The sequence below is a fragment of the Scleropages formosus genome, chromosome 18 (assembly GCF_900964775.1).
Source record: "Scleropages formosus chromosome 18, fSclFor1.1, whole genome shotgun sequence".
NCBI classification, from domain to species: Eukaryota; Metazoa; Chordata; class Actinopteri; order Osteoglossiformes; family Osteoglossidae; genus Scleropages; species Scleropages formosus.
The window spans coordinates 9247828-9273199 of NC_041823.1; the positions used below are offsets into that span (position 1 = coordinate 9247828).

The window sequence follows — 25372 nt, forward strand, 5'->3', positions numbered from 1 at the left end:
ACAATAACCACTGTTTTAGAATGCCGCTTTATAGTCATTCATTGCGGCTTTTTTGTGGCTTTCTCTGCTCGAGATCTCCTACCCTACATACCTAAAGAGGCATCGGTGGTGACTGCTATTTAAGGCTTTGCTCTTCACTCCTATGGGGCAGCAAACTCCCTGTAATATAATTTTATTGCTGCACAGCCAACAGCGTCTTTATGATTTCATCACGTTGAAGTCATCGAAGGTAATGAAAACTGTCCAGACTTATATGAAGGCTGTCATAACCTGCTACAAAGCATGACAGAGTTACTCTTTAGGACAAGATGACACAAGAACTTGTGTCACATGTAAAATAATGTTTTAAATGTCACTGTCATATGTCACCTGTCTTGACTCGTGAGGTGCGGCGCTTCTGTCGAGTTGTTTGGTGACACTTCTGTCGTAGAGGTTGTCCAACATTGCCTCCACTTACAAAACCTTGCTTTCTAAGTGGAAACATCGCAATGGTGACTTTTTAACGTAAAGTCCTCCAAAGAGGTTTGAACAAGAGTTTGCACTGACTGCACAGTATAAGTTTAGCTTTTCGAACCACTGCATGTCTAGCTAGCTTATGTGGTTATAAAATTAATTAAAAGTGTTCAGAACTTACTGAGAAGACTTTGCGAGTGTTTTTAAAGCTTATTGCTAATTTTCAGTTTTTTTATCCATTGTCATGTTTGTCCATAATATCTTGATATCAGTATTTCCTTGCTAAGGTACATTGGAACATGGGTTTTACTCAGTCATTGTACATTTCCACAGTTAAAGGAACTACCCTGTCGTACCTTGGCCACACAAATAACACTATACAAAACAGGAAAACAGGCTGGAAACCTTTAACATGACGGGGGGCTATCCTTTCATTAAGTGCCATTGAACTGTTGTCAACTTTTGGTGACAAGTGCTTCCAGAAAGTTCTGTGCTTCACTGATGCTATTAGTGCTGATCGGGGTGTTTTTGTTGTCATTGCATTCATCTGCCTTGTTGCCGGTTGTCTTCTTCTTCTTATCCCTTGGGCTTTCCTCAGCATTACAGCCTTTTCTAAGAGAATCTGTTCTTCACATATAATGCATAAACATAAGTGTGCGTGAAGAGACAACCACACACAAGCACATTTACTTGTCAGTCACTTTATTAGTTATACCTAGCTTTTACTGGGTAGGACAACCTTGTGAATTCTTCAAAAGCATGAATTTAACAAGGTGTTGGAGACATTCCACAGTGGTCATGGTCATTGCTCATTCAATACCTTCACTTTCCTGCTGCTTTTTTTTGCTACCACATTAATGAGTCTCATTAGACCAGGCAATGATTCTGTACTTCTCACTCACCACGTTTTGTGATGCACTTGCCCGGTGGGGCTTCATATTTCCTGATCTGAATGGGGAAGTGTCGAACCAAACATGGACTACTGCTGCTGTAGCCCATCTGCTTCAAGGTTTGGAGATTTGTGCATTCTGAGATGCCCTTCTGCATACTGCTGTTGTACTGTATTGTGTTTTTGCTTATTTTTGCCTCAACCTGTTATCATGCAAAAGTCTTTCCATTGTACTATGGTCTCTGATGTCATCAAGGGCTGCCACTACCTTTAAGTAATTCAGCCTAAAAATGTTTACTAGGTACAACATATTGCCTACTGGCTACAGCCATTGCTTTGGAATTGAAATACCCAGGTTTGCACTCCCCATTCCTGTTGTAGTACTGTTGTAGTACCCAAAGCACTTACCCTGGATTGCACAACAAAAAATATCTTGCTGTCTTGTTTGCATTTCATGACATTTAGTATATTTCAATCTTTATCAAGTGTCAGTAAAAATATAGAAATTTCATAATGACAAGTCCTGACAATTTTGAGGTTTCTAGGTTATACAGTTTCAGGTGAAGGTATTGTGTAATGTTGTCAGGACACATTTTTATGATAGCTTTTTCAGATGTTTTACTATGCTATGACTGGTATCAAGTCATAATAACTGTCATTACCTTTTACCTGCCACGGTATGTTCTTGACACAGTCAGGACAGCATTATGTAGGCATCAGAAAAACACGGATGTGGGATTTCAACCTGCAATCTCAAAGTCTAAAAGAAGCAACTCCAACCACTGCACTACCTGCTTTTGTCCCAAGAGATCTTCATAACCTAGAATTTTTTCATTTTGCCAATTTTTGTACTGTGGCAGCTCAGATCTGTATCTAGAGTCCAACTAAAAGCCTCACACTGACATTGAGCCCACAAGTCTTTTTTAGAAAGAGCAGTTCCTTAAGGACTACACTACCATTTGCCCTGCAGGTGCTAGTTAGTGTGTCTTAGCCTAAGGCAGGAAAAATGTGCTTTAATTTTGCTCAGTAGAAGCATATCCAGAATTATGACTAAAATGTTGATACTTATCTCCACAACTTTCTGATAAATATCTGTGTGCTGCTATTCCGTGTGTTGATCACTCTGGATTTAGAGCATTTGCCCCCGTCTAAAGTATGGCCATAGGGATGTTGCCCTGACACTCACAATACCTACTCCTAACCTACAGTTGTGTCTGAAACCTTCTCCTCCAGTGGCCTGTTTCACCTCGAACCCTGGCGCAACTGCTACACCACACCCCGGTCTTTCTCAGCAGTGGCCCCAGGTACAAAAAAGCACTCAAAGCAGTGTTTCGGGGAAAAATGTGCTCGTGCTGGTTTACGCTTTTAAAGGATAATGACCGCATGTCTGTTAGTATTTGTGCTGGTTTTCTAATGTCATACACACCACTGGATCAACTCTAACCACCTTGCTATACTTGTGCTTAGTTGTGGTCTTCTTTTGCTGTCTGATTATGCTTTGCAGCCTCCTGTGTGTGTTTTATACTACCAAGTACATTCTGTGCTGATATGTTCTGTGACATTTGAGTGTCATTTTGGATAAGAGCATCCGTGACAATACAAAACACAAAAAGTAACATAATACTCCTGTGGGAAAAAAAAAAAAAAAACTGTTATGCTTTCACAAGGGCACCTTTCACAGATATCAGCTTTTGGGTTCTGGACTGCAGGGCTCAGTCCTTTTGCATCGCAATGAACCAGGCTGCCAGTTGTTCTGTGTTCACTCGACGTGTGAGCGAGCCACGCCTATGATGTGGATGGATGAAAGATACTTTAAAGCCTGGTCTTCAAATGTGACCGTGATAATAAAAGATTCAGGAGCATCTTTGTCCCCATGTGACAGTTTCCTTTGTTTTTGCGGTTTGTTTGTTTGTTTTCTGTTTGTGCCTTTGTTTTCTCATCTGGCTTACACCCAAATGACGTATCAGACGGCTGGAAGCAGACATGTAAAATAATCATTTTCACATGAACTGATTTTGCAGCATATTCGCTCTTTAATTGTAAAAGCTTTGACTCGCGTTGTCCCTGAAACTAGAGTTTCCATCACATTAATTAAGACAGGATTTGGCAGAAATCAGGGGGGAGGAAAAAAAATAGATGATCTGTATTCTGGAGTTATGTGACCATGAAGAGTTTCAGCAGTGGAATTATGCACTATGGGGTTATGGTGGATTTCTTCTCAAAGCAAACATAAGGATGTCCAAAATATCACATTTACTCGTCGAGCTTACATTTTGATCATTATGCTGTTTTATCATGTCTTAAACTAACAGTTTTCATGTGCACATTAATAGAAAAGGTTCAGCTTGTTAATGTTTTATTTATCAGACACATTGATCAAAGTGAGCTTCATATACTAAACTACTTACTATGAGTTACCTATTTATATAGCTTGCTTATTTTTACTGTATTCGTTCAGGGTTAATACCTTGATAAAGAGCACCACAGGAGGAGTGGGGATTCTAACCCAGGTTCTTTGATCCCAAAGTGACACCTCCAACCACTTTACTACCTGGTGTGTCACAACTAACAGTAAAAACATGAATTCATTATAAAATGCTGAAGCTACAAGCATAGAAACTAGTTTTGTATTCTATATTCTAAAAGAGGAGGTGCTTATGATATGTGGATCGATGTACCTCATTATTAGTTTAGCCTAACTGTCCATTTTCAGTAGGCTATTGCACATACAGTGTGTGTGTTGTATGAACTTTGAGTGAGACACAGAGCTTTTCAGTAAATTGTGCTTTTTCACCAATGACGCATAATACGAACAATGAAAAATCTATGTGACTTCCTGCTCTGTGCTGACTGCAGCACCATCAGAGCAAAATTTAATGGAGGACTTGACAGATCCTGTGAAGTTATGGGTCGTAAGGGTGAAAACTGCTTTCAGGGTTGTGTTCGTGGTGGAAGAACTCCACCAGTCTTACACTGCAGCTTTTCTGTCGAGTGGAAACACATCACTATAGTTTGCTATATATGATTCCTCTAGTCTCATTCACAGTGGCAGTTAATCTATTTTAAGAGGTCAATAACTGCAAAGGGCTCCAAAATGGGTACACATTTGAGGGGGAATTGCACTCAAATTTGAGGCCATAATAACCACTTGTTTTCTAAAGGTGATCACTACTCACAGACTTCACTTTGCCACTTGCCACAATTCTGGTCTGAGTACAGGCAGTCCCCAGATTACGAACGAGTTCCGTTCCTAAATCTGTCTTTAAGTCGAATTTGTATCTAAGTTGGAAAAGTTAGGTACGGTTTGTGTCTAACGTCAGTCAAATGTTTGTCTTAGTATATACTATATAGTGTACCTTTCTATCCATAAAAAAACATTAAAGAAAACCTTCCAGATTCACGAAAACATCTTTAACATAATAATAATAATAATAATAATAATAATAATAATGAATGTAACTTCAGTATTTGTAATAGAGAGAGAAAACAAATTAAAGTCAAATACAATAACATACACGAGACCCTGTTAACAGCAATGTGGTTTGACTGAAAAAAATGTATTAATGAAGTGGGCAGGAGACCAAGGTATGTGTGTGGACCCAATCACAGAATCTTTATTGTTGATACACGAGGGAGCGGACAAGAGTCGTGGTTGGGGACAGCGTGGGTTGGTCGATGCACGCATGTTGATTTCGGGGCGAATCTGAAGTCGTGGTCAAGGAGGTGATGCCTGAGTCGGGAGCCGTGGACATCAGGAATGGGGAACAAGGGATGGAGGAGTACAAGGGACTGGGAAGGACGGGTAGGTCATTGATGGTTCACTCATGACCGCAGAAGTTACGGGTTTCTCGGATGAGATTACGCAACAGGGGGGTACAGGTGGGGCTTCTTTATACCCTGTTGCTCTGATTTCGGGCAGGTGCAGGCGTTTGGAGAGAGGTTGCGGACGTGACAGAGCGAAGTCTTTGTCCTGCCTTGGTCCCACACGCCCATGTGCCGATGAACCACTGTAGACGCGCAATGCTTTGATGCTCGTCACAAAGTAGCGCGCATTTCTTATTACAAACCATTGTATGTAACATTGTGTGTAATTTTTTTCTATAATTGGCTTTACTGGGGTTGGTCCGTATCTATGGGTTGTACGTAAGTCGGATGTTTGTAACCCAGGGACTGCCTGTAATTACATGTAAAATACCAAATGGACCACCTGTGGTCATATGTCAGCGGTCACTAAACACCACACTTTCCCTCTTGAGCTATATGCTTTCCTCCAGTCTGCAGGAATGAGGAAAATTAAAAGTGAGTCAGAAGCTATGCTGAAATAGGCCCCTTTTTGTCAAATTAAAACGACTTTGACACGAATCACTGCTGACCCTGCAGTTTGTGTTATTTATTGTATTTAATTTTCAAGGTATAAAAGTAATAAAATAAATAGGCAAGGAAAAGGTTGCGTTAATTAACTACATATTATAGTTGGGAAAAGCTAAATCAAGCAGATATTAAATGGGTTCTTTTGAAATGTGGCCTCTTTTGGCTTTACATCATTTAGCTCATGAAAAGAACAGACTGGAATCTCATCTTTCATTTATTCTCTTTTCTTATGCAGGTGGAGGGATTTCGCTTTGAATTTCTGGTGTTCACTTCTCTGTGACTATATATAATTACTTTTCATGAGAAAAATCTAAACATTCAAATTAAATGTGCTCACATTAAATTCTTGTATTGATGCTTTAATATTTCAGTGCATTGTGAGAACAGCATCCCCGTGGTGTTTCGTATTACGTTAGCTTTTTGGTCATGATATCACTGGCCAATTTATTTGTATGTTTCATAATGCAACACCATTAATCACCATATATTTTATAAAAAAAGAAAAAGAAAAACTCAGATCACCAGTGTCATGCTCCTAGTTTGGTAAAAGTACACATCGGATACACACTTCAGTTAAATAAAAGTAGCTATATTTCACAAGTGTGGTACAACACAGCTGGTGACACAACTTTGTGCATTCCGATGATTCAGTCAAGCTCACAAACAATATTCATGTCTCTTGGTGCTGCTGGCCTGAGAGCTTTGGAGTAATCCACTTCTGGTGAGTCACGCTATGTCAAGCACAATAAGAGCCAATGGTGTATTTACATTGACGCAAGCGAAAGCAAAGCATACATTTTACAAGTGTAGCTGCGTGTTTCGAAAAGGAGGTGATCTCAGCAGGCATTCAAGGTTGAAAGTACACTCAGAGATGAACACCTTTTAATTCGCTTCTGTCATTATACCTGTACACATTTAGCAATACAGGGAAAATAAAACAATAAGGATCTCTTGATGTATGCACAATGAATGGAGGGTTTGAAGACCTTCACGTTGAGCTTCCCTCACCTTCAGTTGAGTCATGACACAGAAGCCCTGTGGTCTGTGTTTTTCTCCAAGCGCCAAAATCAATCACACATCAATCACCTGCTCCTCTTTTTATGGCATCTCTATCTATCTATCTATCTATCTATCTATCTATCTATCTATCTATCTATCTATCTATCTATCTATCTATCACACACACAGTCTACAACCGCTTGTCCCAAGCAGGGTCACGGCAAGCTGGAGCCTAACCCGGCAACACAGGACCCAAGGCCAAGGAGGGAGGGGACACACCCCAGACGGGATGCCACTCTGCCGCAAGGGACCCCAAGCAGGACTCGAACCCTAAACCAACCATAAAACAGGGACCAGCCAAACCCACCACACCCGCTGTATTCAGATAACCATATTCATGAAAGAAGTGAATAACATTATCTCAGGTAATCAGCACCCGCAGAGATCAGTATAATGAATTGAACTTGAACCAGAGTAAATCATTCATTGAACACTTGAACCAGAGTAAATCATTCAGTTTTAAGTATTAGAAAATGATGTCACATCTATCAGAAGACAATAAATCCTTACAATTAATAGTACATTTATAAGATGTTCAGTTCACTCGTTATTACTCAACGGTTAATTAAATGTCCTATGCAAATGTTCAGCTTAATGTCCCATGTTAAGTCCTATGGAAAGGAGTTAGGAGTAACCTTTCATAAGCTTTAGAGATGATGTATAGGAAGCGCAGCTGAACTGTGCAAACACAGCTACTGAACCATGAAAAAAATTACAGAACGCTGCCAGTATACATATTTTATGCACTTTATACCTTCCCCCTTGCTGTCTCAGTCATTTGTCATTTATCAGAGACAAATGGAGGAGGTCGAAGATCATTTGAATGATGAGCGTCAGAACAGCACTCATCCTCTACTACATGTATTAAGCAAATGTTTCTTTCACTAAGATGTATTGTTACCTGTGACATAAAAAAGATAAAACAATTTTGCTCAATATAAGATAAACATATCTTTTTTACCGCGTAACTGGCTACGCAGGCTCTCTGCAGCTTTATTCGGCTTGACCTCAGTTCTCTTGAATTATGCTCTAAATTGTCGTTTGTAATGTGGCTCTGCCCTGATGATATATCGGTTTATACCTAGCCAACATGTGTTTTTTTAATTAATTTAATTAGCTGTTTATTTATTGGCTTGTTTATTAAATTTAAAGTCATTCAGGACATTTAGTGTGATTGGTCTAAATCTATATTATTTCTGTTTGAGTGGAAGGACAATGGAGGTTTTTGTTATTTAAGTAAACAAAGGACTAAAAACAAAGCAGAATAAAAGTGTTTGCAGGACAACATAATACGTTCTTTTTATCCAGTTCTGCGCCACTCCCCTGGTTCGTGCGCCAGGCTGATGCTGAACACATCATTAAATGAAACAATGGAACACAAAATTAAGCCGCAAACAACAAAAGGTGAATAAGGGAAATGTTCATTCTTGTTGAATAATACCACAGAATGATAACATTTAAAAAAAAAAAAAGCAAAAAACTATACAAATAAAACACTCAGGAAAGCAAAACTGCCGATTAAATTCAAGTGCCCTCGTGTCCAGTGTCTAAATTAAAGCATCAGACTAGCGCAGTCAAATAAACAAAAAGGTGCAGTTTGACCAGCCGAAGGTGTGATGTGTCAGGATGGTTACGCTGTAGGTTATACAATACACTAGTCGTAAGAATTACGAAAACACTATTGCAAGGACTTTCAGTTTTCCATTTCTAACAATGATGAAGCATGTTACCATGCAATGAATAAATGGAAATCATTTTTACTGCAAGAACATTCTTGGTTATGTCTTTTTTTTCACGTAATTGAAATTTTCTTTTCCCATGTCCACGATCTCTATGTATCTATATTTATATATGATTATTTTAAATTAGGAAATCTTTAATTTATAGGTAGAAGTACAAGGGGTCCTAGACTGAGCCCTGCCAGCCCTGAGGATGGGCTACGGTGTCTGCAGTGTATCGTACGGCAACCGAGTTTGCAAAAATTTGGCACGGTGAACTTTCAGCTTCGTGACGAGTCAGATGAAAATAAGAAGCCAGCTGGGGAACTTACATTAAATTTATTCATTTAGCTGATGCTTTTCTCCAAAACAACTTACAATGTTAGTCTACCTACAATTATTTACCCCTTTATACAGCTAGGTAATTTTTTTTTTTTTTTTTTTTTAAATGAGTGGAGGAACTTAGGGGAAGCACTTTGCTCAAAGGTACAACAACCAGAGGTGGGGATCAAACCTGTGACTTTGGGTTCCAAAGGGAACACCTCGAACCACTATGCTGCCAGCTGTCCCCAGTTCATGTATAAGACTGGGCTGGCGAATGACCGAGAGGGAATGAGGCGGTTTCTCTGCTCTCCAGTGCCGTTCAGTATCGTTCTGTGCTCTCCTCTGCTGCCCTGTGCTGTACAGTGCTATGCTTAATACCATTACATCCATCGTGGGTTTCAAACTAAATACATTCAGTGAGATCATAGCGTTTATTCTCAGGATTAGGAACGGGCACCTCCGTACAGCTGCCGTTCAGTAAATTGCCCCCCAAACCTGACTTGAATACATTGACAAACACTGCCCGTGCTCCCAGGAACCCAAAGGCGACAGACTGTACTTTCATGCAGACTGATATTTACCAAACAAAAAGGCCCTAGAGGAGAGGATGATCCTGCTGTCTGGAGATATTGCTTCTGTGGCTTCCAGTTTGCTGAGTCCCTTTGTGGATTTTGGGAGACTTTCAACAGATGACACACAAAGCTACGCCTCAGAACAATGCAGGAATGAGTGCCAGCGAGCCTGCTATAATAACACATCCATTTTCCAAACCCAGTCGTGGAACCCGTTCTTGTTCCAAACTATAAGGAATAGAGTTAATGAAATGTACGACTCTTGGATGAGGACTTCAGGTGTTCTTAGTGCTACGTTCCAAAATTGGAAATGACACATTGTGCAGCCGCCATCAAATAACAGCTAAAACCATAGAAAGCAACAAAATTAACAGAAAAAAAGTTCCCCTGGTTTGCAGCGCAACGTAACTGACAGATTTTGGCTCTGGAAACTTAATAATCAACAGATTTTGAAGGGAATTAAAAAAACATCTTTTGAAAAAGCAGCAGATGCCGACTAAAAAATGACAAGCACACTGGCAAGGAGGAAATTTACTGTACCGTAGATCATTATTGGATACCCATGTTTATACATGGTTATTGCCGTTATTGTTATTGTGCTCTTGAACCTTCTTCAGACTCACCACCGGGATTAAGAGATTTCACAGACTGACAGTGACTCTTGTGAACCACTGCAGACGTTTCGGATTTCACTAATTATGAAAGTACACGTTAACACGCCTGCAGCTGGACTAAATGACCAAATTGTTTTGTGGTCCAGCATATTTTGCATATTTTTTATGATCATTTAGAGTACCAGTGAAAAGTGTGAGTCCACTTGGGTAACCTGGGCAACACCTGCATGGGACAAACTGGGCGCAAGTGCAATAGCAAAGCAATACGCTAGTGTCCGACATCTCTGGGAACAGTAGGGGAAGAGCTGGGACAATATGGAGCCTCATCCGATTCTTGGTTTCATGCATCTTGGAAAAAAGGGTTTACTCTCACTTTTCACTGTAATATCTTAATTATTACACATTCCTTTGATAACACAATGCAGCAAAAAATTTTGTCTTGTTTTTCCCCATTGGTTTGTACTATATGTGAGTTTTTAGAAAAATATTGCACATTCCTGAAATTTGCAAATTTTGGCAAATTTTGGCACCGGGTTCCAAGCATTGAATATTCCAGTACCTTTTAGGACCTTTCTAGAGTGTTTTGGCACTTTTTAGAATATTCTGATGGCTTCTGGAATCTTCCAATGGCTGTAAAGCACCAAACTGAAACTGACAGTCTAGAAGAATTAGTGGTATTTTTGTAATCAGTGAACTTGAATCAATCATAATCAACGCAAAAATCAACAGAACTATGAACTTTGAAAAATTTTGTTGCGTTGTGTAATTGCACTTGTTATAAAGAAGCCAGCGCTACATCCTAACAATGTGAAAACGAAAATTACCATCTGTGGTGTTGATTTCCCTTAATTTGTTCAATCAAAATGTTTATGTGCTTATGGTATCAATGGAAACTCCAGCAATTCATAATGGCTGTTTTTTTTCTGTTGTCTGAGGGTAATTATTTGCAAATTACTTTGGAGCACAGACTAGATGTTTGCCTGGAACAAATGAGAGCATTTAAAATTGCAAATGTATTATTGTGATAGTTCATATTAGGCAGCCACAAAAAGTGGCCTTCCTGAAAAGAAAAAGAGATGGCCCCTATCGGTTCCCCCAGGTGGGGGATGGTTGAGTCAGTGATTAATTCAGACTGGAACATCCCCCAAGGAGCCGGGGTGCAGGTGCGAGGCTGTGGCAGAGCTATTTCTGTTCATCAGGAATCGAGAGCTGAAATTTGTGCGGCTCCATCACTGCAGGATCGTAGCCTTGCTGAAAAAACTAAACAAGGAATTATGTGAAGTTTTGGCTTTTTGACGAGTTGGTTTTTTGTTCCTAGCTGACCGTGTTTTGCTTCACTTCCAGGATGTGAGTGAATGCATGCTATTGTGTCTAGAAAGTGTAATGAAAATAGCTGGGAGTGTGGTGGAAATACGAGGAAAAGTTATTTGCTCAGTGTTTGAAATGAATGACAATACAAAGCTGTGTTTTCATAAACTACAAGACACTGTGAATTTCTCGAATGTGACTGGAGTATCAGTTCCACCTCGGGCAAGCGCAGGGTTGTAAAGCAGCCCAGATGTACACTAATGATATACTGAATTTCTTCAATGAACTTCTTCTAGGGGAGTGCTTTTGAGGGTTTTCAAAACTGTGATAATTTTTAAGATGTTTACTACAGAAAATGGGAAACCCGTACATTGCCAAAAGAAATTGGGGCAATTGGGCCAAAAGTGGTTATGTCTTTTTTTTAAAATTACTTCTCTATGTTTAGCACTGTGCAACACACTCTTTTATTGGAGCTAAAAGTAAATTATAATGCTATTATGTGTTTTTCCATTTAATCTAGAATGGAACAACCAAAGAAAGTCTCATTAATTCTTTTTTTCAGCAAAATATTTTGCAAAACTAGCAAAGTCAGTTAATGAGGGAGGGCCTCTATATAACAGTAATATACTGTATTATCTGGGTCCCTACAGGTATGTATGTAGATACTGTCTCTACCAGACCTACATTTTGCAATAAGCACAACTTTATCTTATAGCAGAAACATTGTTAGTAAATGTAATTGTACATGCATAATATATTTGAACTGATAAAAAATATGCCATCAAACCAGCAACAACAGTGAAATACGAAATGAAACTCATAGAAAATTCAGTTTTTTAGTCAAGTCAAATGTCAGTTATTAAAGCATTGAGATACTTCTCAATGAAATATCTGGTTCTCCTGTGATGAGAAATATCCACCACGATACCTGCAGTATACTGTACAAGCAGGATTTGACCACCACTAAAATATGTCTGTCTGTGTCATTGTGTTTGTACGTTTGTCTAACAGCGAGCTACTAGCAGGAAAGGAACTGAACCGAAATAAAGACAGAGAACATCTAACCAGCAGCACTAGAGACTCATACCAAACACTGAGGTTCATTCCATCAAATAAATCAGAATTGGTATTTGTGTTGCTAAAGGAATACTTAATGTGCATTTTACAGCTATTACTACTCAAAAACACAATAAAAACTCTAACATGCTTGTGAGGAAGTGAAAATGTATCTCTGGGGGAAGGAGGGCAAAAGTGAAATGTGAAGTAGTATCATTTTCTTCTTTTCTAACGCAACTAACAAAAAGAACTGGAACTTAAAGTGAAAGACCACAAAGGAAATTTTAATGAAAGAAAGTAAACTTTAACTGGAAATAAAAGTAAAAGCAGAAGAGGATAGAGACAAAACAAGCTGGAACTGGAAGCAAAAGTTTACCACTAGGAAGCAGAAGACAGTGACAAAACCAAACTGGAAGTGGGAGTGAAACTGATGAGAGTGAACCACAGTGAATCGACACTCCAGAGTGTAAAGTATGGACCACGGGTGAGCAATCAAGACCTTCGGTGCAGCAGGATCTGCAGGTTTTCATTGTGTTCCAGCACTCAACTGATTTACCAAAGTCATCGCTTAGGAAGAAAAAAATATCACCTGCCATCTTCAGCAAAAAAATTAGCACTCTATTGGAAAGTGTCCCAACCATTAATGTACTCATACCTCTAAAAGTCAACTTATCGAGTGACCTAACAACAATTTTAATTAATCATATGAGTGCTGGAAAAACCAGCCACTGGTTTGTCAGTACCGGTCCCAAGCTCGGGTAAATGGTGAGGGTTGATGTCAGGATGAGCATCCGGTTGTAAAAATTTCTCTTCCAACCACAACTCCAAATGCCGACAGGAGGAGCAGACTTAGCAGTCACAACTAGAATAAGATGTGGGTGGAAGAAATTGAGAAAGAAATTTTCCCACGTTTAGGTCCAAGGCGATATCTGTGAAAATGAGTGGAAGATCTCTATTCTGCTTGCGTTCACATGTATATATTGTATAGCAGTGAAACCTAGATGCTAAATGCCAAAAATCTTGGGAAGGACCAAAATGAGAATGATAAGGTGGATGTCCAATTCCTCAGTAAAAGATGAGATCAGGAATGTGCAACTGTGAGATATCGTAGGGGTTGAGCCCATCAGGTCCATTTTACCTAGGCAGCGCCTTCTTTGGTACACCTATGTGATGCACAAGAGCAAGGACGATTAGGTCAAGAAGTGCATGTACCTAGTTATTGATGGTAGGCGACTAGAGTCAGGCCAAGAAAGAAATTCGTTAAAGAAGTAATTGGGGATATGAAGACCATGGATCTGATAGTTGAAGATACGCAAAATTAGCAACGTTTGAGACACAAAATTTGAAGGAAAATGGCCAACCTGGGAATTCCTACAAAAATGTAGAAGAACTGATGATCTGAGTGCTGGAAATTCAGACCCCATAACCCTACTATGACATGATTGCTGACCCACAAAACACGCACACACGTTGACTGAAACCCCTTGTCCCAAGTGGAGTCGCAGCAAACCGGCGCCTAACCCAGCAGCACAGGGCATAAGGCTGGAGGGGGAGGGCGGACACACCCAGGACAGAACGCCAGTCCGTTGCAAGGGACCCCAACCGGGACCCCAGACTCACCAGAGAGCAGGACCCAGTCAAACCCGCTGCACCACCACACCCCCTCCCCCAAAACAGAAGAAACTAAAAATATAGATCTGGAACTTGAATACAAGAAACAGAGATGACTAGAAGATTAGAAGCTACATATACTCTCCTTGTTACAGCTCATAATGGCAGTAATATTATGTGCTTTTACATTTGCATGTGTAGATGATGACATGTGGTACTCAGCAGCAGAAGGGAGGGCTTTTGTGGTTTCTCTGAGGTGGCTGTAGCTCTATCTGATCTTTGTCACACTCACAAAGCCTTGTATGAATTGGGCATGTTACTCTTTTGTACAGAATATGTGAGGTATTAGTTAATTAAAGCTTTTCAAAAGCAGGTAACCTCTTACTTTTTAGTCCATTTGTCTAGGGAAATATTTCTGATCACAAGAATGAAGGGAAAGCAAATGTAGAAAATTTAAGCCATGCATACAGACTGAAAATCAAGGGCACCCATTAAGGTCCATCCTGGTTTGAAGAATCCAATTACCAGATAGGTTTCCGTCCTCATATTTCTCTATGTTCCTGTAAATGAATGCTAATTTCTATGATATTGTTAGCTGCTGCTCACACATTACTTACATGCTGCAGATGTATAGTGCTTTATATAAATTATTCTGTGTGAACCTTCATTATTTTTGAATTCTAAAACTGCACTATAGAGTGCCATTTCTCTGTCAGTTATATTTTATGAATATAGAAATGAATGTTAGTTGTAATTTATTCTTGTGAACATAACTTCCGCAAATTAAATTAGGTGAGTGAAATTACATTTTAAATACTAGAAACACAAATGGATAAGCACTGTGTTCAGCTGAAGATCTACAGCAGGTAGTTCACTATACAATGAAATGATTAATTATATGTATAATTAACTGTAAAGGTTTTTTAGGATATGAAAAGAAAGACATTAAGAGAGTGTTATTCGTGACAGTCACTACCAGTAAAAAAAAATGTTTTCTAAAACATAGCATACAAATTCTCTTTCTGGGGATTTTTTTGTAAATCTACAACATAACTTCACAAATATGAATGGATAGCTTGGATAGATTAATATGTATTAATATGGATTAGTATGGATTAATTTGTTGATAAATTTGTTGTCACTTGGAAATTTCTAGAAATGAACTGCATGTATTCAACGTAGCATAGAGTATAAAAGTTAATATTACTTTATATTATCATGGTATGGCTCATAGAAATACCCATATGTTCAGTAGAACAGTGCATTTTAAGGGATAAATTCCAAGCCGATTTGCTAAAACTTGTGCATTTATATAATTTATTATGTTACCATATGTAGAATTTGTATGTGTGCAATGGTCTTAAACACAGCATTCAGTTGCTAAAAGGTTGTTTCCCTCTTTTTCAAAGAATAGCACGGAGCAATGGTCTCCCACGTTATCCTTGTGACACAGCACGAGAGAACTGCAGTGCAAGCAGTGCTCGCCTTTCAGTTGCGCTTCTGGAGCTGTGGTGGGGGGGGAAAAAAAAAGCGGCGGAAATGAAAAAAGGTGCATTTCGCATTCATGGACAGCCACATGCTGTATGGAGCCTGATTGCCATTCTGTGTTCCTAATCAGAACAACTAAAGCAAAATATGCAGTGGTCAGCCTGAAAAGCATCACATAAGATCACAAACAAGGAAGCAAAGCATAGGTAGAAAAAGTAAGCAAAATGGGTACACTGTAACCCTTAGTACAGTCATATTAGTAAAGTGTTTTAAAATTGTTATTAATATATCCATTATATTATAGATGGGGAAACAAGGCAAAGTAAAGAAATCAGTCATTTCTGGCACGTTAGCTGTACTCGGCTTGTTGCGGAGGACCGTGGTGCTCTTGACCTTCTTTTTTAGCCAGAATGTCCAAAAAATGAGCCCCGAGATAATGAGGCACGGAGTCCCCATTGCTGAAATGCCTAATTGCAGAGGTCTCCTATTTAACCAGCGGCCCACCCACAGAAAATCCACACTGACTGTGGTGAGCTGGAAAGTAATTTTCTGAAAGACCGAGAAGAGAACTATGAAAAAACGAAGCATCGTTGGTCTGGAAAAAAGACCCTTAACTGCAGGCAGAGAAATAGCGGATTACATTTAAATGAAAAGTTCAAAAGCTTTTTTGGTTTGTTTTCCTTCTTTTTTTCATACACAATAATGAATGAAAAGATATTCTAAGGATATTCCAAATGATCCTTAGAGTTGTGTACTCATTCGTTTGTCACTAATACCGAAGGGAATATGAAGGAAAGTAACAATGCTGTATCTATTATCTGCAGAGGAAAATAATAATTGTACCAGCCACTTATGTAAAATCATTATTTTGTACATGCAGCTTTGTTTAATCAGGAAAAACATTTGATTTAAAAAAAAAATTAAAGCAACATCACACAGATCCGAAATACAACCAAGGTATCCGGTAAGAATTGTTTTAGAATTTAGCAGATCATAGTCTTTAGAAAATCTTTAATGAAATATATTATTTTACACGAGTAAACAAAATATTTGTTGCTTTTCTAAGATTCTTGGTGGCACGGTGGTGCAGCAGGTAATGCCTTTACCTCACAGCTTCAGACTTAGGGGTTTGAAAAAAGTTTCAAGTCCACTTTAGTCTACATGTAGTTTGCATGTTCTCCCTGTATTCACGTGGGTGTCCTCAGGTGCTCCTGTTTCCTCCCACAAAAAAAATCAGTTCCAGGTGAACTAGTGACACGAAATTGCTCTTTGTGTGTGTTTGGGTGACTGAGTATGAATGATGACCCTGTAGTGGACTAGTGTCCTGTCCAGATAGTACCCTGTCACACACACTATATTCCTTGATAAGCTGTGGACCATTGTGATTTTAGACTGGACAAGATGATGGATGGATGGATCTTACAATTTGATATATTTTTATATATATATATATATATATATATATATATATATATAATTTTTATATTTTAATGTGCTGTTGGTGCATAGCTGACCTTAAATCCATATTATTAATATGGATTTATTAATACAAATACACATTACAGACACATTAATACAAATACAGATACAAATATTAATTACTTTTACCACAGAAAATTTATGCACTTTGATGAATACCATGTCTTTAAGCTAGGTGTGACTGCTGTTGCTTTGCTGAAATTCAAGGTTCAAGATTTTATGGACCATCTGTAACATTGCAACCAGGGCAGCTCACTCATGCAGAGAAATAATAATATGATAGAATTGAATGGACAATAGAAGAGCAGACAGTCCAGTACTGAAAAATATAGAGTACAATACAATCTTATAGCAAAAGATGTGCAACAATGTGAGGCAGTTAAAATATAATACAATGCAACAATACAAAAATGTTTCAGAGTGCAAATACAGCAAATTGGTGTACAACAGAGCACAAGGACTGTAATAAGAGTTTACAACAGATAATAATAAACAGATAATAATCATATGGGACCAATATTAAAGGGAGCAGTGTTTGACAGCAGTAAGCACATAAGGATGAATTTGTAGAAAATGAGGATATGACAGTCTCAGTAAAAATGAAGTACATGTATGAAACTGTTATTTGTTGTCAATAAAGTGTGTTGCTTGAGGGTAGTAACGGGTTTTAAATGAAGTAGTCAGAGCTGAATCATTCTGATATCAAGAGAGGAAAACATTTAATTCAGGTCCTGGTCTTTATTGTTCAGGTTCTGGTGTAGTACTGGTTGATGTATGTCAGCTATGAGAACTGGTCATCTATGCATACATGCATTATCAACATGCATTTGTTCAGAGCAGGGTCACAGTGGTCCAGAGCCTATCCTAGAAACATAGACTGTAAGGCAGGGTACTCTCTGAACAAGATGTTAGTCCATTACGGGGTCATCACACAATTGCACGCATTCATTCATTTTCACACAAATTTCTCCAATTCATATGAAACACGTCTTCGGACTGTGGGATCAAACCAGAGCACCTGGACCAAACCGACGCAAACAGAGAGAACATGCAATTTCCAGACACGCTGAGCTGGATTCAAACCCACAGTCTGCGGTGCTCCCAGTGCATAAGCTTGCTTAGACCAGATCGGGTGATTTTTCTGGGCATTCCTATAACTTTCTGTAAGGCCTTCCCGGCTTGGCCCGTAGTGAACTTTGCCAGAATTGCTGGGGTAGAAATGTCTGTTCCCGCTCCTCGGATACTACAGGAGAGCGAAGCCGCACATGAACCCCGTGGTCTTGAGCCGTGATGGGTTATTCGATATCTGCAATCCGGAGAACGTGAAGTCGCTGAAAGTTTCCACTGTTGTAAAAGCAGGGCAAAATGAGACACTGTACAAAAAGAGGGAATGAATTATGTTTGGTAAACAGCTGGTGAGCCACCTGAGGTAGCTGCAATATCAAATTTACCGTTTGAAAATTTCATTATATCTGCGGTTAGCCGAAAAGACACGTTCGTTCAAATGCTTTCCATTAAATCTAAATCTTGTTCACTCTGCGTAATTTGGTACCGTGGTGCACCGCAGAATTCCAGTGATTCATGTTTTCCTGCAACTAACGGTTTTTCATCTCATTTGCATCTCTCTCGCCGCCCCAGGTGTCCTTCTTCTTGTTCATTATCTTCGTGGTGTACACCATGCTGCCCTTCTCCATGCGGGACGCCATCATCGCCAGCGTACTCACCTCGTCTTCCCACACGGTGGTGCTCAGCGTGTGCCTCTATGTCACAGCCCAGAACATGGAGTCCTTGGTGTGGCAGGTCAGTGACCTCCCCTGGACCTCTTCGTCTACCTTAACACCTGGGTGGGGTGGGAGCGGGGGTCTGAGCGGGTAGCGGACACGGTTTTTTTCTGGGTTTCTTTTTAATTAGCCCAACAACAACAGATGGCTTTAACAAATCACTCCTAGACAGGAGTGGAGCTCATCCTCTGGAGAATTCTACAGCATGGGGGAACAGGGGAACGCTGCAGGTGTGTTTTATTTCAAAAGGTATTGTAATGAGACTTTCAAAAAGGTAGAGGCAAAGGTTGTGGAGGAGGATCTTCCCAACCAGTTCCGTAAGGAAAAGAGAGTTCTTCGGCTGGGGCTTGACATTTTTTTCTTTTTTCAGAGAATAACACTGGACTCTTCTCTTTATATAATCCTTTGCTCTGCCCAGATGCTTGTGGTTCTGTGGCATATGGAAAGAATGACCATAAATGGTCAGAGAATGGTCATAAAACCATCCAGAATTGTAGAAAAAAGGTATCCACTAATGGTTATTAATAGTTTAAATATTATATAATGCCTTTAATGCCTTCCAGCAGTGCCCCATTTTCTGAAACTTTACTGAATTTAGTTTACAAAATATGAAAAACAATGTGCGTCCAGACATGCATTAAAAGACATGCATGCATTATTTAAAAAGGTGATGGGGACGAATAAATGTAACAAGTGTACATTTCTAGAAAATTCTACATCCTGTGGCTCATACAATACCACAGCATCGTGACAGTGAAGGGGAGACAGAGAAAAGCAGCAAAATGGAGAGAAACCAAGTAAATTCAGATTCATTAGTCTGGGACCTGAACCAAACCGCCCCAGAGGACTGTGGTTGATTGAATCAGAATTAATTGAAGGAGGCCGTGACGCAGCATTTAGCAGACTGGCGTGCAAAGTGTCTCAATGGAGACCGTAAGGACACAGATGCCTCCCTTGTTGCCTGCCAAGGCAGACAAGGGGCTTGTTCCAGAAGCTTCCGAGGTGCCCGAGGTTGTCACGATCAGCAAGCCAGTGTCGCAATCCGTCTCTAATCCCCCCACTGCTTAGCCATACGCACTCAGTCCTATTCCACACCATGCAATTCATTAACTGTCCGTGCGTCAGAAGGCTTGTACTAAGCGTGGTATTTTGTCATGTTTTGTATGCAAATGTTTGGGTCTTATTTGATGGGATTTTAAAGACTGCTTTGAATAAAATGTTGTCTTTAGTAGAACTGTGTTAGACTGGAGGACATTATACAGTGAAAAGTACTGCAGCTAAATAAGTGGATGAAATATACTCTGTCTATATGTATATATATATATTTATATATAACATTTTATAACATTTTATGTCATATATAAATCATAGAATGTATAATTTTATAAGATATATATATGTAATAGAATGATAGAATTGTCCACAATAAAGTAATTGGTTTTGACCAGACGACTAGACTAGACTCACCCTTGTGTGTGTGTGTGTGTGTGTGTGTGTGTGTGTGTGTGTGTATGCCCTGTGACTAACATAGAGTCACATACAACATACAAACTACAGTATAATGGATCTGCTGTGTTGATGGCTTTCTCATGATTTGCAATGAATCATTTATTGAATATTCCAATGGCAAAACATGCCTATTTTATTATGCTTAGCCTTTAACATTTTATACTTTTCCCCAAACATTAAAGTCTTTCAGTTGTATGTTTTGAGTAGTGCATTTTTGTGCAGTTCCTGTAAGAAAATTTCTTTATTCTTTTTTTCCTGAGTCAAGTAGTTCCCCAGTTAAAACTTTCATGGTCTGGTTTTGAACATATACATATTACTTTCATGGATATACGTGATTTTAGCCTATAAATTGTTTTTTCTTTCTGCAAAACCAAAATATACTTCTAACTCAAAAATATATGAATAAGACCACTATGTTGTCATGTTCTGCATCATAACACAGATTACAACCCATATTTTCTTCTGTTTTCACACCAGCGTTAGTGCTCTTCTGCCTAAACCGTGTATCTCTGCAGTGTACTGCACAAAACACATTCAGTATTAAACAAAAAGCACTGATTACATTTATGGCACTGCCAGCACTTTTTAATTGTTTCAGTAGAACAGAGGTATTTCATTGAATATTTGATTTTTCTTCTTGAAAGAATCCTAAAAACAGATCATATGAACCACTCTTGCAGTGTACTTACTGTACACTGAGGCCTCTCATATCTGTTTAATGTTACAAATATCTTTCTCACTTTTTCCTGGAGAACAACTTCCTGTTTTAATGACTTACCACAAGATTTCCTTTTGACTAACATCATTTTTTTGGACTGGATGTTTGTAATTTTCAAGATAGTCATCTTTGTGCTTTATACTACATGTGCATTACTGCTTCACTGTAATAACTAAAATATTACCACTTTTCAAGGAGCCTGAAATCTAATTTCATTTTCATCAGCGGGGATATGTATAACTTACAAAAGTGACTGCTTTTAAAATAGTATTGAAATGAAAAAGGCCGGACCCATATTTCTGGTTTAGATGTAAACTACATCCAAAATACAACTGTATCATAGTAGAGTACTTTTGCTTTAGAGGGTTCTCACATCTTGTTACTTATAGAAGTGGATGCAGTTCATGCCATTTTCCATTTATAAAGTTCCTGGAGATTCAGTCCCTGCTGTATGAGCCATATAAATGCATTTATTATTCTGTTCTGAGGACATTTTATGTTATCTGGCTTCTTGGCTAACAAGGATCAAGACTGAGTGGTAGGGATTTTTCTTCCAGAATTGATTAGATTAGATGGTGTCATGTACAGTACAGCTGTACAGGATTTCATTATGGCAAAACATTTCCCAGTGGTGTTCTTTGTAAATAAAAGAAAGCTCAGTTCTTACTGGTAATGAATGTACAAAAAAATCCCCTAAAGCATGTGGGAAGGCAGCAGAAGAATCCACTAGATAAATAAACGATCTGATCCAAACTTTCATCTTCCCGCTAAACTAATATAAAGTTGGCCTTATTTAATTCCAAGCTATTGAATCTGCACTGGGAGAAAGTGTTTTCTCAATGCACTCTTTCAAAAACTCCATGCTAATGCATAGTATTCTTTTAGAAAATTGCAAAATGGAGCCGTTCTTTTTCTCCTGCCTCAAAATAAAAAAAGAAAAAACAAAACTGTCTCAACATTTACGGAGAAAGGGCTAATAAAGAACTGTAACTGAACTGCATAAAGTAGCTAATCAAGTAGTGTTATATCAGTTATGAATACAGAACCAGAAAAAATCTAAAAATACCAGTTTTAAACAGGATTTACCTGGACCAAAAAACACAGAAACTAGAGGTCTGAAGAGTGGAAGTCGGTCTTATGGACTATTGAGTCAAAATTTAATATATTGGTTCTACCAAGCATCTGTCAGAGGCAAAGAGGATGAGTGAATAAGTTGTGCCTGTGTGGTTGCAAAAGGCCAGCATGGAGGGGGCAGTGTTATGGTGTGGGGCTATTTAACTGGTCATAGAGCTGGAGGTCTTTACCAAGTCCATGGCAATTTCAACTACCATGCCTACCACTGCATATATCAAAGGCATGCTTGCTCGGTCCGGATACGTTGCGTTCATTCGATTTTTGATTCGAAATTGAAAAAACAAATTGCGAATTAGAATGCTTTCATTCGTTTTTTATTTTAAAAATAAAAGAACAAATTATGAATTAACTAGCAGAAAAATTTGAGAAATGGCTTTTTATTCTTTCTGAGCACACACACACAAAAGAAAGGAATTATTCATTTTCTCTTTTCGTTTCATCGTGCAAAGTGTAGAAATCAAAGTCTCACAATACCAAATATGATGAATGAATCATACATCTCATCATGCGCTACCATGGTTTTCAAACATATTTAAGTCATAATTTGTTTTTCAATTTCCAATGAAAAAACCAATGAACACGACATATACGGACCGTGTTCCATCAGGGTTACGACAGTGCTTTATTCTTCAGGAAGACAACATGAAATCTGTCTTGTACATCAGTGCTATACAAGAACTATCAGATGTAGAAAGAAAGTGAATGTCAACTCAGAACTAATCACCGGGACACAAAACATTGCCAGTTATGAGCACAACTAGTTTCAGCAAGTGCACTCTGACTTTTGACTTGAGTTGTACTATGCTGTAATGGCAAGAAATTGAGAATTGTGAAATGTAACCATGTGAAACTAAGCAAATCGACTACCTGCTAACAGTAACACAAACAAGGTTTTTCTTACCCTGCAAAGTACTCCATACCTGTTATTGTCCTACATCTTCCACTGCTGTCAACTCTGTAAGTTCTTGACACAAACCTAATGTTTTTGGCAGTCTCTGGAGATGATTGTTTAAAGAAAGGATTTTTTTCAGTTTTTACTGGGATAAAATGCCCAAGAGGTGTATAGTCATGTAATTGAAGTACCTTGCTACTGTGTTATTTAGTATTGCGTCTGTGACACAGCTTGCTGCACTACTGCATATTGTTGCCTTCGTACTGTTTGCAAAATTGCTTTGCTCTTTATGAAAACACGTGGATTTGGAATACGTGGCCGATAATAAAAATACAAATAATTTGTTTCAAAAATACAAATATAAAATTATATGAATATAGCTGTGATGTGTTGTGCTGTTGAGACAGAGACAAGAGTGTGACAGGAAGGAATCTAGGCACTAGTGAGTGTTTATCAATGCCACAATGGGGTTAGGCACATCAGTCTTGGTCATGTGCCTCCCACATGCATCTGAGGACAGGAAACAGCGAGCTGAAACAACAATAGAAAAAGAAAAAAAATAAATAAAAAAAACATGTTAGGGAAAGCATTATTTTCAGCCCTCCAGCCTCAAGGTCCCCCTCCCTGTCCAGGTTCAATTGTTGCTTAAACAGCAGTTAGATTGGATTAAAGACACAATCCCCCAAAGCCAATATTAATTCTCAAATATACACACTCTTCTAGAGATTGAAACCCACTTCTCTTCAAGCAAACACCACTCAGAGTTCATGAAATTGGCAAAATAAAACTTTTTTTATTAAATCCTATTCTAAACCATATCTGGTGCTTTAATCTAGAAGAAAATAAATGGTAGTAATAGTCAGAGAATACTATTTACATTATTCATTTTTAAGGACTTTGAGACAATTTAAACTGTATGCCAACCAATATTAATTTTACTGCACCGTTTGTATAGTGACATTCAGAGGGCATTTTGTAGTATTTTCTTTCTTTACTCGAAATGAAATCTTCGAAATCCTAACAGAATGACTTAGGCATGGAAACAAACAAAAAATGAGAAATGGCCTGGTTTTGTTGCTTTCTTGTCAATGAACAGCAAAGGTACAACGAGCAATTTCTTTCAACATCAATGTTTTGTACTCTTTTGGGATATTTCAGAGAGGTATTGAAATAAATACTGTAAATTAATTCTGAATGCATTTACTCTTTATGTAACTTTTTTTATATTTAATCATTTTAAATACATTTAATTTAATGTTAATTCTGGTATAAGCATTTAATACTCCTTGGTCAAAAATTACTTTTATGCCATTTCATACTTGGCCTCATTGCTCTGGAGCAATGAATCAATCAGCTCATTCAACCAATAAATGTTCAGTTTACATTAAAATCTAAATTTATAGTAATATGGTATAATACTATTGTATAATACTATCTCACTAATGTAATAGTATATAGTAGCAATATAGTAAATTTGAATTAGTATCTACATTAAAACATAAAACAGCAAAGACTGGAAAGTTTGTTTTTTAAGAATCAATGACAGGTTTTGCCACATGTATTTCCTGCTTTAAATTTGTGTCTGTTTTTTTTTAACCTTTTCTTTCTATCTCTCTCTTCTGTTCATTGTGATCTGCTAAAGTCTGCCCTCGCCACTCCACACAAGTGCGAGAAACCAGAGTTTGGAGTAATTGATTGTGGTACTTGTTGTGTGTTTTGAGGTCGAATGAATGGAGTAATTGTGCAGGGGAACATCATATTGACAGAACTGCAAAATACAGCCGTACAAAATTTTAACTCTTTATAAATTCAATAAAACATGCATCGTTCATAAGAAAAAATAATACTGTGTGTCGGATTACTCTTTTGGCTGCCATAAGAAATCCATGAAACCTGTTCCAGTCCCAGCATTATGAATGTCTAGAAGAAGTGTTAGAAGTAGAAATGAGGCAAAAACTGCCTTATGTATTAAGTTGTACCTCAGAGGTACAAATTATTATTAATATTGTTGTTGTTGTTGTCATAATGAAAAATTTACTCCTTTGTCCAAGGGAGACTTAGAGTGTTAGATTTTTGTATGAAGATCATGTTTATTGAGGAAATAACGTCATCTGTGATGTTTAAACTTGGGTGTTTTGTCTTATATTTAATATTTAATTTACATTTCAGATATAAGAAGTTAGACATTCTAGGTACTGTATGTACTTGCACATGTGTCCCACACACATCTTTCAAAGGCTGTTTTGACCTGAACTCTCTTTCTAGAATGAGCACTGCAACGTGTCCCTCTTCGTAGATCTCTGCTTTGATAGCCCAAGTGACCCCATCCGTTCACCACGGTAAATTTCAGACAGACAAAAAAGGTTTTCTACTTCAGACTCAAAATTTGTGTCATT

The 25372-nt window shown here is 38.4% G+C and overlaps 1 protein-coding gene across 1 annotated transcript in view; it reads left to right on the forward strand.

The window, feature by feature from the left end:
- Window positions 1-25372, forward strand: part of adcy2a (adenylate cyclase 2a) — a 66529-nt gene that overhangs the window by 6641 nt on the left and 34516 nt on the right. Inside the window, exon 3 of the mRNA XM_029260015.1 lies at window positions 18581-18742. Within this exon, the coding sequence (XP_029115848.1) occupies window positions 18581-18742 (162 nt within the window). The remainder of the gene's footprint in view (window positions 1-18580; window positions 18743-25372) is intronic.